This window comes from Pinus tabuliformis, chromosome 1_2 (assembly GCF_031772625.1).
Source record: "Pinus tabuliformis cultivar Carrire ecotype Pingquan chromosome 1_2, CPIR1, whole genome shotgun sequence".
Lineage (NCBI taxonomy): Eukaryota > Viridiplantae > Streptophyta > Pinopsida > Pinales > Pinaceae > Pinus > Pinus tabuliformis.
Genome location: NC_142298.1, coordinates 1,118,215,555 through 1,118,232,348, shown reverse-complemented (window position 1 = coordinate 1,118,232,348; position 16,794 = coordinate 1,118,215,555). Strand labels below are relative to the sequence as shown.

Genomic DNA, 16,794 nt, shown 5'->3' with positions numbered 1-16,794 from the left:
AAGTCCCTCTATGAACTGAAAATAAACAGATAAGAGCATTAAGTTGATATCCGTAACCCACATGTTCATTTATTCTTCTGAATTAAATTGGATCAAAGGATATATATTGGATAAAGTTCGTATATTCTTCATTTTTTGGTCATGTTTTTGTGTCCACGGTAGTTGTATTTCATACATTTTTAAAGCTATGATGCCATTGCGGTTTTATTCGCACATGCAGAAATTCCTTACACTAGCTTTTGATGAGTAGATTTCATGCTAACTAGTGAGATATTGTATCTACAAACTGGTGTTTCAGATCAAACAAATTGATTGTAGCACTGTCACAATACAGGAGTTGGAATCAGTTACTGCAAATTTCAATGTGTCGTCTATGATGAAAGGTAAATTGTGTTTTGTTTTATTGCAAAGTTTGAGCGAAGTAAACCATACATTTAGATTTTAGGAATAAAGAAAAATGATTGGGGTGTGACAAACAGTACAGGACTGTCTTATGAAAGTAACCTGGTCATAGTTGTCGAGTGTGGATTATATGCTTTTATTATTTTCACGCTAATGTTATGTGATTATCTGTTATTGCATGTCATTTCAACGTCAACCTCTTCATATTTGGGTTTGGTTAGATTGTTTGGAAAAAAAGGAGGTGGGTATCGTTGAAGGGACTATAGCCAATTTTTTGAGGTTTTTCAGCATCTTTACTCAAAAAATATACAATTTTGATGCCACAAATTTATAATAAATATAGGTTGGGGATAGATTGTCCAAGAGGAAGAAAATGTTTTCATGAAAAATAGTTCAAAAATGATTTCTAGCACATATTATATTGTTTGAAGGCAACATAGGCCACATAAATTGAAAAAGAGAAAAAGTAATCTACCCTTGGGATTAAAATTTTAATGTAGAAATTAATTTGAAATAATCCATTAAACAATAATTGCTACTATTTTTTTCAACGTTTTTTGAAAATAAGGGCCAAAAAATGCATTCGAAAGACCACATTTTTCAAACATAGACAAAAATAATAGAGGAAGGAATTATTCAAGCAAGGGAGGATCCAGAAACTTGCTCCTTGTCCACTCGAAATCACCACACAAAGTGGAAAAGACCTCAACCCAGCAACAGATTTTCAATGCCACAAATGTTGCCTACAAACAATTCACCACAAGGCTACACTTCCAGAGTTTAGTGGAAACTAGAGTTGTATTTTATGACTTCCCAAAATTCTATTCAAAATAAGCCCTACAACACTGTTAATGTATAGATCTTAATAATCTCATCTAGGTCAAAGGCAGAAGTGTGACTCTAAGTGCTGATATGATGTTAAAAAATTACATGCATAATAGTAATATTATGTTACAAATTATATTGAGACTCGAGAGAATAGGGTTTTATGTCTGTGGAGTCGATAACAGGGTCTTTATAGTTTGCAATATTCATAGATTATTTTTCTAGGAAGACTTGGATTTACTTCTTGAAGATCAACGGAGAGGTCTGTTGGAAATAATACTGAGAGGGGGGGGGGGGGGTGAATCAGTATTATCAGATCAATAAAAATTTTTCATTTCATACTTAGATACATATACGCTACTTCATTCAAGGGAAACTGCGTGTATGCACAGCTGTGTCTAAAGCAACTAGCGTATATCCAAAATACTTATGATTCAGTTAATCCATTAAATGTTGATCTTTAGTCAATTCATCAGAACTTCATTAACCATATGAACAGTAAGCAGGTGCAGTAAAAACAGAACAGATCATCACACACAAGAAGCACACATGAACACCATGATATAAGGTGGAAACCCAATGTGGGTGAAAACCAGCTGCTGTAATTCGTTTCTATCTTCCTTTATTAAGAAACTTCTTTTACAATGTACTAGTGCAGTCCTTTACCAGTATGCAGGCTACAACCTGCAGAAGGTTACAACCTTCTCTCGTTCTCCAGGCTCTCCTGGAAGGGAGCTCCAACCCCCTTTGCTCTTGTACTAGCTGAGATACTAGTACGTAGGCGCCGACCTACAATCTTCTCTCCTCCAGGTACCACGTTTCATACATTTTCAGACTGGATATTCCTGAAGCACAACACTATAATCTGAAGGCCACGTTTCATCCAATTTTCATACTGGACCCATAACTATCATTGAAGCTCAAAACAATCACTACTAGCATTATCAATTTCTGAATCACTGAAACACTGAAACCCTGTCAGTCACCAGAACACAGAGCAGACACAGAACTTTGCAAAATCATTCAGACCCAACTGCAACTTCAAATATCAAACTTCAAAATGTATATGCTACTACGCTGAATCAAACCCGCGTACATACGCGCTTTTGCCAAAGACAACCCGCGTACAGATCTAAAAATAATTTCTCATAACTTGCAGCTGTACCAGACATCAGTCATACTCATAACACTTATAGAACAATACATGCGTCACTATGTAGATCTAGAATAAGCATCATAAAGATAGTTCATTTCAAACCATTTGATCCCGATCTCTCCTTAGATATTGTTCTCCATCAACTGGTGAGATCCCTCCTTAGCTCAGATCAAGCAATGCATCATCAACCCATAACCTGCATCCTGGATCTCATACTTCTTCAGATATTCAAGACTTTTCGGATACGCTTGCCTAATGATCTTCTTCTCCTTTTATAGTTTTAGGCCTTACTCAATACCACGGTCCAAAACCATAATAAATCAATACCAAGAGCCCAATACTTGGGATCAACCCACTTGTCGAGATACCATGTTCCAAAACCATAGGTTCAAATACCGAGGACTAACTACCACGGACCAAAAGTAAGCTTTCCCACATGTACGCACTTTTCCTTGCGTGAAAGTGCGTGTATACGCATACGCTCCTTTTTCTCTGCTTACCCGCGTGTATACGCGCTTTCATCAAGTATAACCCGCGTATACCTTTCTTTTGACCTACTGCACTAGATCTGCCATCTGATTAAGTTGCCATCACCTGTATCATGCCTCTGAGTGAGTTGCCATCAAGGACAACACCTGTATCATAATGCTAACAAGGTCCGCAATCAATTTCAAGAGTTTAAAGCTCTTGTTGAGAACCAGACAAGGAAGAAGATTAAGATGATGAGATTAGATAATGGCGGTGAGTATACCTTTAATGAGTTCTAGGGATTTTGTAGGGAAATAGGATTAAAAAGGAGCTCACAGTGCCTTACGACCCTTAGTAGAATGGGGTTGTCGAGAGGAAGAACAGGACCATAATGGAGGGAAAGAGGGAAATGATCTATAATTAGAAATTGCTTATGTTCTTGTTGGTGGAGGCCCACAATACAACTGTTTATATGCAGAAGAAGAGTCCACACATGATATTGGAGAACATGACTCCTGAGGAGATGTTTATAGGATTGAAATGGAATGTGAGCCATTTACGCATCTTCAGTAGTCCAGATTATGTCCACGTTCCCATTGAGAAGCGAGCTAAGCTGGACCCCTTGTCAGAAAGGGGCATATTTGTGGGCTACTGTGAGGTTTTGAAGACCTACCAAGTCTACATTTGAGGATAGAGTAAAGTGATAGTCAGTTGAGATGTCATATTTAATGAGGGCAAGACCTTTAGGAGATGTCATGCAAGAGAGCTAGCAATGGTAGAAGATTGAGAGCGAGAGGCTCCTAAGACTGAGCAGGGACTAGTAACACTAGCAACAAGGACACATCTTGTAGATTTGGAGGAGCGAGATGTTCCTTCGAGCTCTACTAAGAGGAGGCCGAGATGGCCTAAACAATCCTTGAGGGATGCTAGGTGGCATGTGGAGGCACCTAACAACACCTATAGGTAGAGTAGACCACCAATGATATTTTCCAGTTGTTTGGCCTTGTTGAGCAGCATTAGTGAGGTTGAGCCTTCTTTTGGGGACGCTGCAGATAAGCAGGTCTGGAGGGATGCCATGGTGGAAGAGTATAGCACCATCATGAGGAATGATGTATGGGATATAGTGCTGAAGTCAGAGGGAAAGTCAGTGGTCACATCTCGATGGATCTACACGATCAAACATGCAGCTAATGACAGTGTCAATAAGTACAAAGTGAGGTTCGTGGTGAAATGGTACTTCTAGCAGGAGGGAGTGTATTACGAGGAGTCATTCACACCTGTTACTAGATATGCATCCATTACAATGGTTGTGCCCATTGCTTCAGAGATGGGCTTGAGGATACATCAGATGGACGTGAAGAATGATTTTTTGAAGAGGTGATTGAGGAGGTGTATATTGAACAACCTCAGGGCTTTGAGGTGCATGGGAGAGAATTGTTAGATTTGTAGCTATGGTCGGTTCTCATATTTGATGTACTTGTTCATAAAAAAAATTCTATATCTATCAAAAGAACAAAATTTAAATTTTTGAAATTTGGTTTTGGGTCCCAAGTGTGCAAGTCAATCCTCTCTCTTCTACAAGTTAGCTCAGCGAGAAATGGCACCCATTTGACTTCCTTAGTGGCTATAAATATGTGTTATTTGTCCTTCTCCAAGACACAATTTTTGTTTTAGCATATATACATCCTTCTGGGCATACAAAACAAGTATAGAAGCAGGTCGAAAGGTCTCTTGAATACCAAAATATTTCTGTGAAGTATCTTGAATCTATTTATATCATGTAACCTAGCCAAATCTGTATATCAAACATTCTATCATGATACTTGTGAACAAAAGGTCCAAATTTGTGCTAGAAGGCCAAGTCTGCGGTGATATGTTGAGATCAAGGGTCCCCATCTATGACTACAAGGCTAAGATTGTGGTACACTGTGAATAGAGGTCTGCATTTGTGCTAGAAGGCAAAGTCTATGGTGATATATTGAGATCAAAGGTCCGCGTCTATGACTAGAAGGCCGAGATTGTGGTACACTGTGAATAGAGGCCTGCATTTGTGCTAGAACGCCGAGACTGAGGTGATATATTGAAATCAAAGGTCCACCTCTGTGTAGAAGGCTGAGACTATGAATGATCCGAACTTGTGCTGTCCTATGACTAGTATTCTGCGACTAGTATTCTGTGATATAAGGTCGAGACAGAGAGAGATCCTAATCTAGAGTGATTAGCAGAGACTTTGACCTAAGGTCTGTGGTAACATAAAATAATATAGGAGATCCGAACTTGTGGTGATTGGCAGAGATCCAAATTAATAGAGATCTGTGGCATATTGTGTGATCGAGGTCCGAACTTGTACAAAGGTCTAGGGTTGACAATTGTGACAAAGGGCTGACTTGGACACCTAGTGAAGCTGGTTAGTTGACCATAATTTGACTTTGATATCTCTTATTGGATTGATTCTCTAAGGAAAGAAGTTGATGGGTTTTCCCTTGGCCTTGGGCCTATATTTTGTGTCTCTTGTCTATTCTGCATTGTGATCTTTACTTTCTTGTCATTGATATTATATAATTTTTTGAAGTATAATTATTTGATGAAGAAGAAAGATTAAAAGAAGTCCTAATAATTTGCAAATAATACTTGTACACATTGTACTTGGTTTCTCAACATGGTATTAGAGCTTTTGTAAAGGAAGAAAGTTGAAGATCACATCTTGAAGCAACCTCTATCCTGTTGGGATCTTATCACTATGTCCAAAGCTTCTAAGCAAATGACACCTATATGCAAGGACGACAACAAACTTGATGGTGCCTCTAACTTCAAGGTATGGGAAAACAGAATTGACATTGTCCTAGAAGAACATGAAGTGTTGCAATATGTCCAAGGAAAAATTCCTAAACCAAATGACGATGATGATGATGATGTGAAAGCAAGGGTTAAAAAGGATGAAGTCAAGGCTCAAAGAATCTTATTTGAATATATTAAGGATCATTTGATTCCATTCGTTTTAGAATTAGCTTCATCAAAGGAAGTGTATGATACTCTTGTGAAATCGTTCTCAATCAACAACATTGGTCAAATGATGTCTTTGAGAAATCAATTTCGTGATGCAAAAATGTCAATAAATGAACCAATGGCCGCCTACTTCATGAGAATTGCTCACATTAGAGATCAACCCCAAAGTATGGGTGACTTTATTTCTGAATTTGAATTAATCACTATTACTCTTAAAGCCTACTAGATTTATCAGATTCATTTGCAGTTGGCATGCATGCTAGCAAGGATATTCAACAATATAAAATATCAAATGGGAATTGTACCGAGTACCCGTTTTTTTGAGGTAGCAAAAAATCATCTATTTTGAAAAGTGTTGATTCAGAATACACCTTTTTTTTGGAGCATATTTTTGACACTTTATATTTTCTTATGTATCAAGTATGAACATTTTTTTAAAATGTTAGTGATTTCCATGTTGATGTGACATCAACCCCCTTTTTTAGAGGGCTTATTTTTGACACTTCAAATTTTTGACGGTATTTTCACGTTGATGATTTTCATGCAGATTTGAAAAACATCAACATTTTTTTTTAAAGTCATATTTTCGAAACTTCAAATTATTTTATGTCTTAAGCAGGGTTGCGGGGGAGCGCCCACCTCCCCTTCTCACTTCCGCTCCCATTTCGCGCTTCGAGCTAGAGTGACTCCGGAGTGCCTTGAGAGCGCGCTCCCTAAAAAAAATGCTTCCTGCCTTTTTGGGAGTGTTTTTCAGGATTTCAGGATTGGGGGATTTTGTCATGTATTAGGGTATGAAATTCGTATTTAATGAATGGCACCAATCCCTCTATGTACCTTGATGTTAGTGACATGGGTTGTCAAACTCCTCTATCATGACCCTCCTAAAAATGTACACATCACTCAAACAATATCTTGACTTGATATGCTATGCTTTTTCTATCTTATGTTAATGCTTAGTGGGTGATATTAATGACAAAGATCCCTATATACCCTTTTGATTTCTAGATGATGATGACAATGCCTTCTCCTTGCTTTTCTTTGATGTAGAGGCTTCAAGATGCTCCAATGTGAAGTCCTTTGAGATGAGAAAGAGTCCTTGAGATCTTCTTTATGAGCTTCTTAAGAATGCTTCAAATGTAGAACCCTTCTTTGGATGACCTAGGGTTTTGAGGTCTTCTTCTTCGAGATGTGATGATCATTAAGATGAATGGTCCTTCTTTATGATTGATGCTTTTGATGATCTTCTTGTGCTTTGGTCTTTGAATGTCCTTTAAGATTCCTTTCCTTGTCTTGTCACCTTAGCTCTGATCCCATGTTGAGAAATCTAGGGGCAACAAGTGTAGGTGATTTCACTTACTTTGATAACTGCTTGTGATGTATTTTTACTTTAGTTGATTAACTTCTCCTTTCTTTTATTATTATTAGAGTTCTCTATCATCAAACAACTACCAAATCATAAAAAACAATGAGACAATAGGACACAAGATGTAGATGATCAGCTAGGGCCAAAACCTCTCCAACTGAGAGGAAAACCCACTAGAATTCTTCTCTTCTTATATAACTTCAATTGACAAATTCCAAGACGTATGACCCTTGACGAAGACCCTCTAAGACCAAGTCAACCTTCCTTCTTGATGAGCTTTCCTTACACAGCTTCCAACGACAAACTTCGACCTTCCAACAACTTCTCCAACAACTTCAACCCTAGCAACAATTTTTGCAACTTCGACCTAGCAACTTCAACAACTTTGACCTAGCAGCTTCATAACTTCGACCTCGCAGTTTCACAACTTTGACCTAGAAGAAGCTTAACCACTTCGACCTTGCAGCGTCACAACTTCGACCTTGCAGGTTCAAAATTTTGTCTTTCCCAGTAACTGTAGAAACCATAATGAGAGAGAGAGAGAGAGAGAGAGAGAGAGAGAGAGACAGAGGCCCAAGACTTCGATCTTGTTTTTTTTCGTCTTCTTTGTCCTTTTCCAACTTCTACCTTGAGGAGATCAAACTTGCTTGAGAGTGTGTCCAAATGAGGTCGAGTTCCTTCTTATTTATAGGCTTTTGAGGGGTATGAATTGCTACCTTTAGGCCAACTTGTCCATTCATGTAGGCCGACTTGATCTTTTCACTATGACAAGGTCTTGGAGGGTCTTTTGGCTCTATTTTGACTTAATAAATTTTTGTTTACAATATGTAACATGACCAAATGGGTTTTCAATACATGAGAAATACTCAATTGACTTTTTGACAAACCTAGTAGCACTCACTGGGTGCTTGACCTAAAAAATAAATTTCCCTTGAGCATGAAACCCATGCTTCAAGAGCAACTATAATAAATTTATTTTTCTCTTTTCATTAAATACATAAAATTGTGATTACATATGTCATTATGAAGACTGAACCTTTAAATATTTCAATAGGTTTCTCCCAGAAAGAGGGAGGAGGCTATGACGATATATTTGTTCCCATTGTCCGCTACACTACTGTTAGATCAATTGTTTCCCTTGCTGCTAGTCAAGGATGGACTCTTTGTTAGATGAATGTAAAGACATCATTTTTTGATGGCATACTACGTGAAGAAGTATATGTTGAGCAACCTCAAGGATTTGAAGTGAAGGATAGGAAGACTCACATTTGCGGGTTGAAGAAAGCGCTATATGGTTTTTCCCTAGTCATTGACCAAATATTGTGTCTCTTGTCTCTTGGCTGCCTTTCATTGTGCATTTGTATAATTGTTCTCTCTACTATTGCTCTATTGTCATTGGTTAATTGAAGAAGTAAAAATTGCTAAATTGGGTGGTATTGGATATTGTTGAAGTAATAGTTGCAACATAGAACAATTGATGAAAAATTAACATGGTATTAGCGCTGAGGTGAAGACAAGCCCAAGAGACATAGATCAAGGCCATCCATCTTCTAAGTAGCTAATTGTAAGGGAAAATCTTTTGGTGAAAATGTCTACCTATTATTTGAAGGATAATGAAAAGCTAGCTGACTCATCTGGCTTTGCAGCATGGAAGATCAGGATCAATGCCACTTTATATGAGTACGATGTCTTGGGGCATGTGGAAAGAAAGATCTCACCACCACCTGGAAATTTTCCCCAAGCTACCAAATCCAAGTATAAGAAATGTTAGATTAAAGCTAAGGAGATTATTATTGATTTCTTAAGAGATCATCTACTTGTTTATATTTCATCCTTCAAGGCTTCCAAAGAAATGTACGATAAGATTGTTGGCATGTATGACTATGAAGTGAACAATTTGAGCCATATAATGGAATTGAAAAATCAACTTAAGGAGTCTAAGTTGCATAAGGGAGAAACTGTGCAATCATTCTTCATAAGAATCACTGAGACTAGGGACCAAGTCCAGATTGCTCAAGAAATTTTACCTGAGTGAGAATTGGTGATCACTGCCCTTAGTGGCCTTCCTTCTTCATGGGACATGTTCATTACTTCTATCAATAATAGGGAAAGGATCCCTTCTTTTGATGAGCTACTTGCTTTATGCAATCAAGAGGAAATATTGATGATATCTAGAGGAAGAATGCAAAGGCCAAATGAAGGTGAGCCCACTAAAGAATGTGAAAGGAAAGGGAAAGCCATTTAAATCAAGAAGACCTCCTCAATCCAATCCAGATTCCAAGGCTTCAAGAAGGTGAGATAGAGATGTTGAACACTGTAATTGTCATTTTTAGGGTCACTATGCTCGAGATTGTCCCGAAAAGCGAGATGCTCCAAGAAAAAATACTTCAAGGTCCTACAACAATTCCCGCGACTTCAACAACAACAGGTCATATGAAAGAAGAGATGATAGAGATGGAAGAAGGAATGGAAGAAAAAGAACCCCTCCCGATCGGCATGAAGATAGCTATCATCCACCAAAGAGGTCAAGAAATTCTAGGTATGAAATTAATGCTACAAATCAATCTGAATATATTCTTATTTCCGCATTATCTTGTTCATCTCCTCCAGATATTTGGGATAGTTGGTTGGTTGATAGTGGAGCCTCTCATCACTTCTCTATATATAAGGAGGTTCTTTCTAATTCAGTATAGAGGGAGACCAATATAAGGATTATTCTTGGAGACAACACCACTCATCCCGTTAAGAGCTTTGGTTCTGTCAAATTTCATTTGGACTCTGGGGAATCTATTTTGCTTCATGTTGTGATGTATGCGCTGGGATTGAAAAAGAATTTGGTATTGATATCTGCTTTGGAGGATAAAGGAATGAGGGTTGCATTCATCAGCTGAGAAGTACTTACTTGGCTTGTTAGATTGTATATGAAAAATGCGTTTACATTGGTATCTAGTTTTGAAGGACTCTGTAGAGTCACTGGAATACCTCTTCTAGCTATGGTCCATAATACAAATCATCAAAGCGAGTTGTGGCACTGAAGGCTAACCCATCTACATTATGATGCTCTTCCAAAATTAAAGAAATTGGTGTCCAGGATTCCCGATGTTCAAGCTGAAGATGATGGAGTATGCCCTGGATGTGCCAGTGTAAAGAAGACAAGGGGACCATTCCCCTCTAGCGAGAACAAGATGAAAGACATCCTTCATCTCATTCATTATGCGTTTACATTGGTATCTAGTTTTGAAGGACTCTGTAGAGTCATTGGAATACCTGTTCTAGCTATGGTCTATAATACAAATCATCAAAGTCAGTTGTGGCACTGAAGGCTGACCCATCTACATTATGATGCTCTTCCAAAATTAAAGAAATTGGTGGCCAGGATTCCCGATGTTCAAGCTCACGATGATGGAGTATGCCCTGGATGTGCCAGTGGAAAGAAGACAAGGGGACCATTCCCCTCTAGCGAGAACAAGATGAAAGACATCCTTCATCTCATTCATTCTGATATATGTGGTCTGATGCCTATACATTCACTTGGTGGTCATCTCTATTACATCACCTTCACTGAAAGACATGGATATAGTATTTGAAGCACAAGGATGAGGCCTTCAAAATGTTCAAGGATTTCAAGGATTTTGTTGAAAATCATACAAGGAAGAAAATAAAAATCTTCAGGTCCAACAACAGTGGGGAATACATCTCAAATGAGTTTATAGACTTTTGCAAGAAGGAAGGAATTAAGAAAAGGACTGTTGTGCCTTACAATCTCAAACAAAATGGAGTGGTTGAGAGAAAGAACAAGTCCATTATGGAAGCTGCCCGAGCCATACTCCATGATCAAAAGCTGCCCAAGTTCCTTTGGGCTGAAGCAATGAACACAAAAGTATATGTTCAAAACAGGTTACCTCATCAAGCTTCAGACAACAAGACCCCCAAGGAAGTATTCACAGATGTCAAGCTCGATATTGGTCATCTTCGAATTTTTGGGTGCCCTGTATACTACCATGTGTTGAAGGACAAAAGAAACAAGTTGGAAGCCATAAGAAGAAAAGTTACGTTTGTTGGACATAGTGAAGATTCTAAAGCATTTAGAATATATATTTCTAGTCAAAGGAAGTTTGAAATTAGCAGGGATGTAACATTCGATGAAGATGTTGCACTTGGAAAAGCAAGGGACCTCCCTTCATCTTCTCCTCCTGAAGACAAGAGTGATGATATGAATATTCTAGAAGGTCTTTCTATGCCTGAATTTGAGAAGGATATCGTTGATGATCCCATGGAGTCTATGGACCCCTCGGATCCTCCTCCATGCAATGTTTTAAAACTCCGACTCCGACTCCGACTCCGACTCGGTCGAGGGTTGACTCCGACTCTGTATCGACTTGGCCGACTTGATTTCAATGACTCGGTCATTGTAAAAAATACATTAAATATTTATTTTTTATAAAAACACATAATTTTAAAGATTTTCATTCATGTTTCCAAACACACAACATTAGAATATAGATAGAAGACAACATATGATCAAAGTAGGCTCATGAATATATCCATTATATCAAAATGACACCTAGTGCACTATCCAATACATACACGATGATGATATAGAGATCAAAACAAAAACACAACCAAGGAGGCTATAAATGGCCTCTACAACAAAAGTCTGTGATCAGTACTACTGGCTACTGCTAGAGTTGCCAAAATCATCTAGCTCAATGTTACTTGGGAGCGGGAGCAAAAGCGGGGAGCGAGAGTGAAAACGGGAGTGGGAGCGACATTTTCAGAAGCTCCCAGTTTGGGAGCGAATCCTAGAGGAGTTCGACAACCAATGTCACTAACATCAAGGTACATAGAGGGATTGGTGCTCTTGATTAAACACGAGTTCCATGCCCTAATACATGACAAAATTCAATGGAAACATTGCAATCCCCCAATCCTGAAATCCTGAAAAATTGATAAGTTTGCTGGATTTTGAATGAAATCTAAAATTCTACTTTCTCCATATGAAATCCAATGAGGCCAGAATCACTCTCAAACATCCCGAGTCATTTCATGGTAATGTTAAAAATTTAACTAAAAGGATGAAAATGAAGATTAAGGAGAATGTCACTTTTACTTTAAGAATTTAACATTACCATGAAATTTGAATAGCATATCAATACTAGGAGAGGGGAATGGACCCCAAAGACCAAAAAACCAATTAATAAAACCATTTGGAGTCCCCCACACTCAGAAAAAACATAAAAAAAATAAAAAAAATTGCGTTTTTGGGGGTTCACTGGCCGCTTTCCTTGACCCGGCCGGGTTGATACGGACTCGGCCGAGCCGGCCGAGTTAATACTGAGCTGGCCGAGTCATGCAATGACTCAGCCGTGTTGATACGAACTCGGCCGGCCGAACCGGTTTAACCACCGAGTTGAAATTTTTTGGCCGACTCGGACCAACTCGGCTGAGTTGGTTCCGAGCTGGCCGGGTTTAAAAACAATGCCTCCATGTGACCCCCCTGCAAGAAAGAGACAACTCTGGCTCAAGGACACATTACAAGATGCTGAGAAACATGCTACTGCTTGTGGAACATTTAGGAAAAGTAAGAAGCAATGCAGTGCCAAGCATATGTTGTTGCTATGAGCAACACGATTCAAGCTGAGCCTCATACCATTGAAGAAGCCATGAAAGAACAAGTCTAGAAGGATGCTATGGCCGAAGAATATGAATCCATTGTGAAAAATGACATTTGGGATGCTGTGCTAGGACCGAAGGATAGATCAGTGGTGACCTCCAAATGGCTCTACAAGATCAAGCACGGGGCTGATGGAAGCGTTGAAAAAGACAAGGCAAGATTTGTAGCTTGCGGATTCTCCCAAAAAGAGGGAGAAGATTTTGATGGCATATTTGCTCCTATGGCCCGATATACAACCATCCTTTTGATAGTTGCCCTTGCTGCCAGTGATGGATGGAATCTTCATCAAATGGATGTGAAGACTGCTTTCCTACATGGTTTGCTTCAGTATGAAGTGTATGTTGAAGAACCTCCAGGATTTGAAGTTCATGGCAGGAAGACCCATGTATGTCGATTGAAGAAAGCTCTCTATGGATTGAAGCAAGCCCCTCGTGCTTGGTATGCTCGCATTGACAGTTACTTGATGAAGTTGGGATTTACAAGAAGTAGCATTGATCCAAACTTGTACTTCAAAACGATCCAAAGTATGCCTCTCATTTTGGTATTGTATGTTGACTTATTCTTGACATGTGCAAACCCTCTCATTCTGCAATGTAAAAGAGTGTTGGCTTCCGAATTCAAAATCAAAGACCTTGGTTTAATGCACTATTTCCTGGGACTAGATTTTCCTTTCACAAGGAGAATATGGTGTGAAACTGCACTATTTCTTAGGACTAGAAGTACGGAAAAAGCTGGGTGAGATTCTCCTTTCACAAGGAAAATATGTTGTGAAATTGCTAGAGAGATTTGGCATGGTTGAGTGCAAGTCCTTGCCTACGCCTATGGAGATGAATTTCAAGAAGCTGTGTCGAGAGGCTTCTGGCCCTGACCTAGAAAACCCCTCTGAGTATAGAGAACTAGTTGGTGTTATAATGTTTCTTGTGAACACTCGCCTTGCTATATGTTTCACAATTAACACTTTGAGCCAGTTTATCATTGACCCAAATCATGTACCTTGGGTCGCTGCCAAGCATGCATTGAGATATCGACATGCAACTGTTAACCTTGGATTGAGATATGTGCCATTGGAGATGTTAGACTACATGGATTTATAGATACAGATTGGCCTGGTAGTGTTGTCGACAAGAAGAGTACTTCTGGATGTTGTTTTAGTTTGGGGTCTGCCATGATGTCGTGGATGAGCAGGAAGCGAAACCATAACCTTTAGCACTGTTGAGGAAAAATATATTGCAGCTAGCCTGGCGAGTTGTGAAGCAATTTGGTTGAGGAAATTCTTTGGAGAGCTATTTGAGCAGTTTGGACATGACAATTATCTTTTGTAACAACAAGAGTGGGATTTGTTTAACAAAGAATCCCGTGTTCCATGAAAAGTCCAAGCATAAAAAGATCTAGTATCATTACGTTTGAGATATGGTGTGAAGAGGAGTTGTGAGACATCTTCACATTTTGATAGATGAGCACATAGCTGATATCCTCACCAAGGCTTTGCCGAAAGGGAAGTTTTTGGTCTTCAGGGAGCAGCTTGGACTGTTTGAGATGATCCTTTCAAATAAGGGTCATGGCTGATCAAGAACACTTAGCAATGCTCTTATGCCCTGGTTGAGCTCTCAATGTGAGGAATGGAGCTATAAGGATCTTGGGGATGAGAGACCTTTGACCGATAGGATGTTGAGACCTGAGATCTCCCCTAGTAAAAGTATGCCCCAGTGAGTGTCTTGCCATCTCTGTGGGATAACCTCTCCCATCTGGCCATTGGGTTGAGGGACTTGGGATAGAGTGTGATCTGTACCCCTTGCAGTAAGTGTATCTCACCCAAGTTGGTGGATGTAAGTGTTCTACCATCTAACTCTTTAAGGTTAAGATGGATGATCATGCATGGTAGGGTAGAGTGTGATTGTTACCTCTGGTAAGTTGATATCACTTATTGTTAGTGTTAAATAATGTAGGATCGGTCTTCATAAAATGTATTTGTCAAAGTAATATTTATTATTGTTACAATGACTTATTAAAGCATGGGTTTCATTCTTGGGTCATCATTATATTAGTCATAGTCCCCATTGTGGACACCTAGGATTAATATTGTTAAAATTGGCAACTAGGGCAAAACTTCATGTGGGTCATCTTATTCATCGCTGATAATATTTTTATTAGATTCCTCTCGTCGAGAGGTGTAGGATTGATATAAAGATCATCCGATTCCGATAAGTATTCATGGAGATATGAATTTATTTTGATTATGGAATTATTATCAAACCGACCTACAACTCATGTAGGCTTGGAAGCTCAATAGTTGCATCTATTCAAACATCAACATTGTGTATAAATACAGGAGGACTTTTCGTCATTTTCACTCACTCATCTCATCACATCTCTCTCTCTCTACTGCACAGAAAAGAGTCTCTTCTTTACTGCGCAGAAAAGGGTCTCTCCCTTACACATGTGAAGCCGAAAGCTGCCGAAACTGAAGCTGCAATTGCAGAAGTAAAGTTTGACCTACTTGGACTAGAAGATCTCCTCATTTGAACTGCGCTGTAGGTTCATCTAAACCTCCTCTGGAAGCCGCAACTTTTGGTGGTGGAATCAAGCCGATCCGACAGTCGGTTTGTGAGATATCGTCTACCCTAGTTTGATGATGAAGCTACTAATGCTGATGCTGCTGATCTAGGGTTTGCTATTGCTGATATGAATCAGATTTATTGTACTATTTCTCTCTGCTAAATTATTGAAGATAAAAGAAGATTTGATCAAAGGGTTTCCCCACACATTGTGGGGTTTATCCTTGGCTAGCCGCCACATCTTGTGTCTCTTGTCTTGGCTTGTTTTCTATCGATCGTTTAATGTTCTATCTGCACTTTTCTTTATGTACATGTGATTGCTAATCTGTGGAATATAATAAGGAAAAGAAGTAAACTGTTATAAGCATAGAACATACCATAACTTAACATGGTATTAGGGCTGAGGTGAAGACAAAGCCCGAGCAAGAGCAAGAGCAATCACCAAAGAGAAGATTGGCAAAGGCTATCCTAAGAAGAACGATGGGGTCCTCAACACTCTTTCCTGCCGTAAACAAGCTCCGTGAGAACGCTGACTATCACGGATGGAAGATATCTATCGATCTAACCCTTGAGGATCAAGGAGTGTTGGATCATGTGAGAAGTAATATTATTGAGCCTCCATCAAATGCACCTCCTGCTGCCAGGAACAAATGGGAGAACGGAGAAATTAAAGCGAAGAAGATCATTTGGGACTCTATCGATAAGCGCTTGGTGGCCTACATCTCTGAATTAGACACCTCCAAGGAAATCTACGATACACTGGTGAGTTTATTTAAAGTTAACGATGCAAATCAAGTTTTGTTTCTTAGAAATAAGCTGAGGGAAATCAAGAAGGATAAAGATGAGAGTATGCAAGCATACTTCTTAAGAATCATCGAGGTCAAGAACGATCTCCTATCTATTGGGGAGACTATTGCTAATAGGGAAATGGCACTCACGACTCTTCGAGGATTACCATCCGAATGGTACGTATTCAGGACTACTGTTCTGAACAATAATGTAATTCCTGGTTTCGAGGAATTAATGGCTAGATGCATTCAAGAAGAAACAAGGGTAGAAGAGCAAGAAATGCCCTTGCCTAAAGGTCCTCCTTCTGCTTTTTCTTCTCATGCTAAGAAAAGAATTAATTCCGGGTTTAAATCGAAAAGAAATGCCGGACCTAAGGGTGGAAGAAAAGGACAATGTTACATTTGCAATAAAGCAGGTCACTATGCAAGGGAATGCCCTGATAGAAAGGACTCTCACCGTGACAATGATCAAAATCCCTCTCATGGCAATCGAAGGGATGGAAAATTCAATAGCAAAGGTAAAAGGAATGCTGAAAATCAAGGAAGATGACAACCAT

General features: G+C 39.1%; 1 protein-coding gene across 7 annotated transcripts in view; it reads left to right on the top strand.

Moving 5' to 3' along the window:
- Positions 1-16,794, top strand: part of PRMT6 (protein arginine methyltransferase 6) — a 346,269-nt gene that overhangs the window by 201,529 nt on the left and 127,946 nt on the right. For 6 of the 7 annotated variants that reach the window (XM_089396593.1, XM_089396597.1, XM_089396596.1 and 3 more), the window contains exon 10: positions 299-383. In XM_089396593.1, coding sequence (XP_089252719.1) covers positions 299-383 — 85 coding nt within the window. The remainder of the gene's footprint in view (positions 1-298; positions 384-16,794) is intronic. The other variant, XM_089396598.1, reaches the window with a different exon arrangement.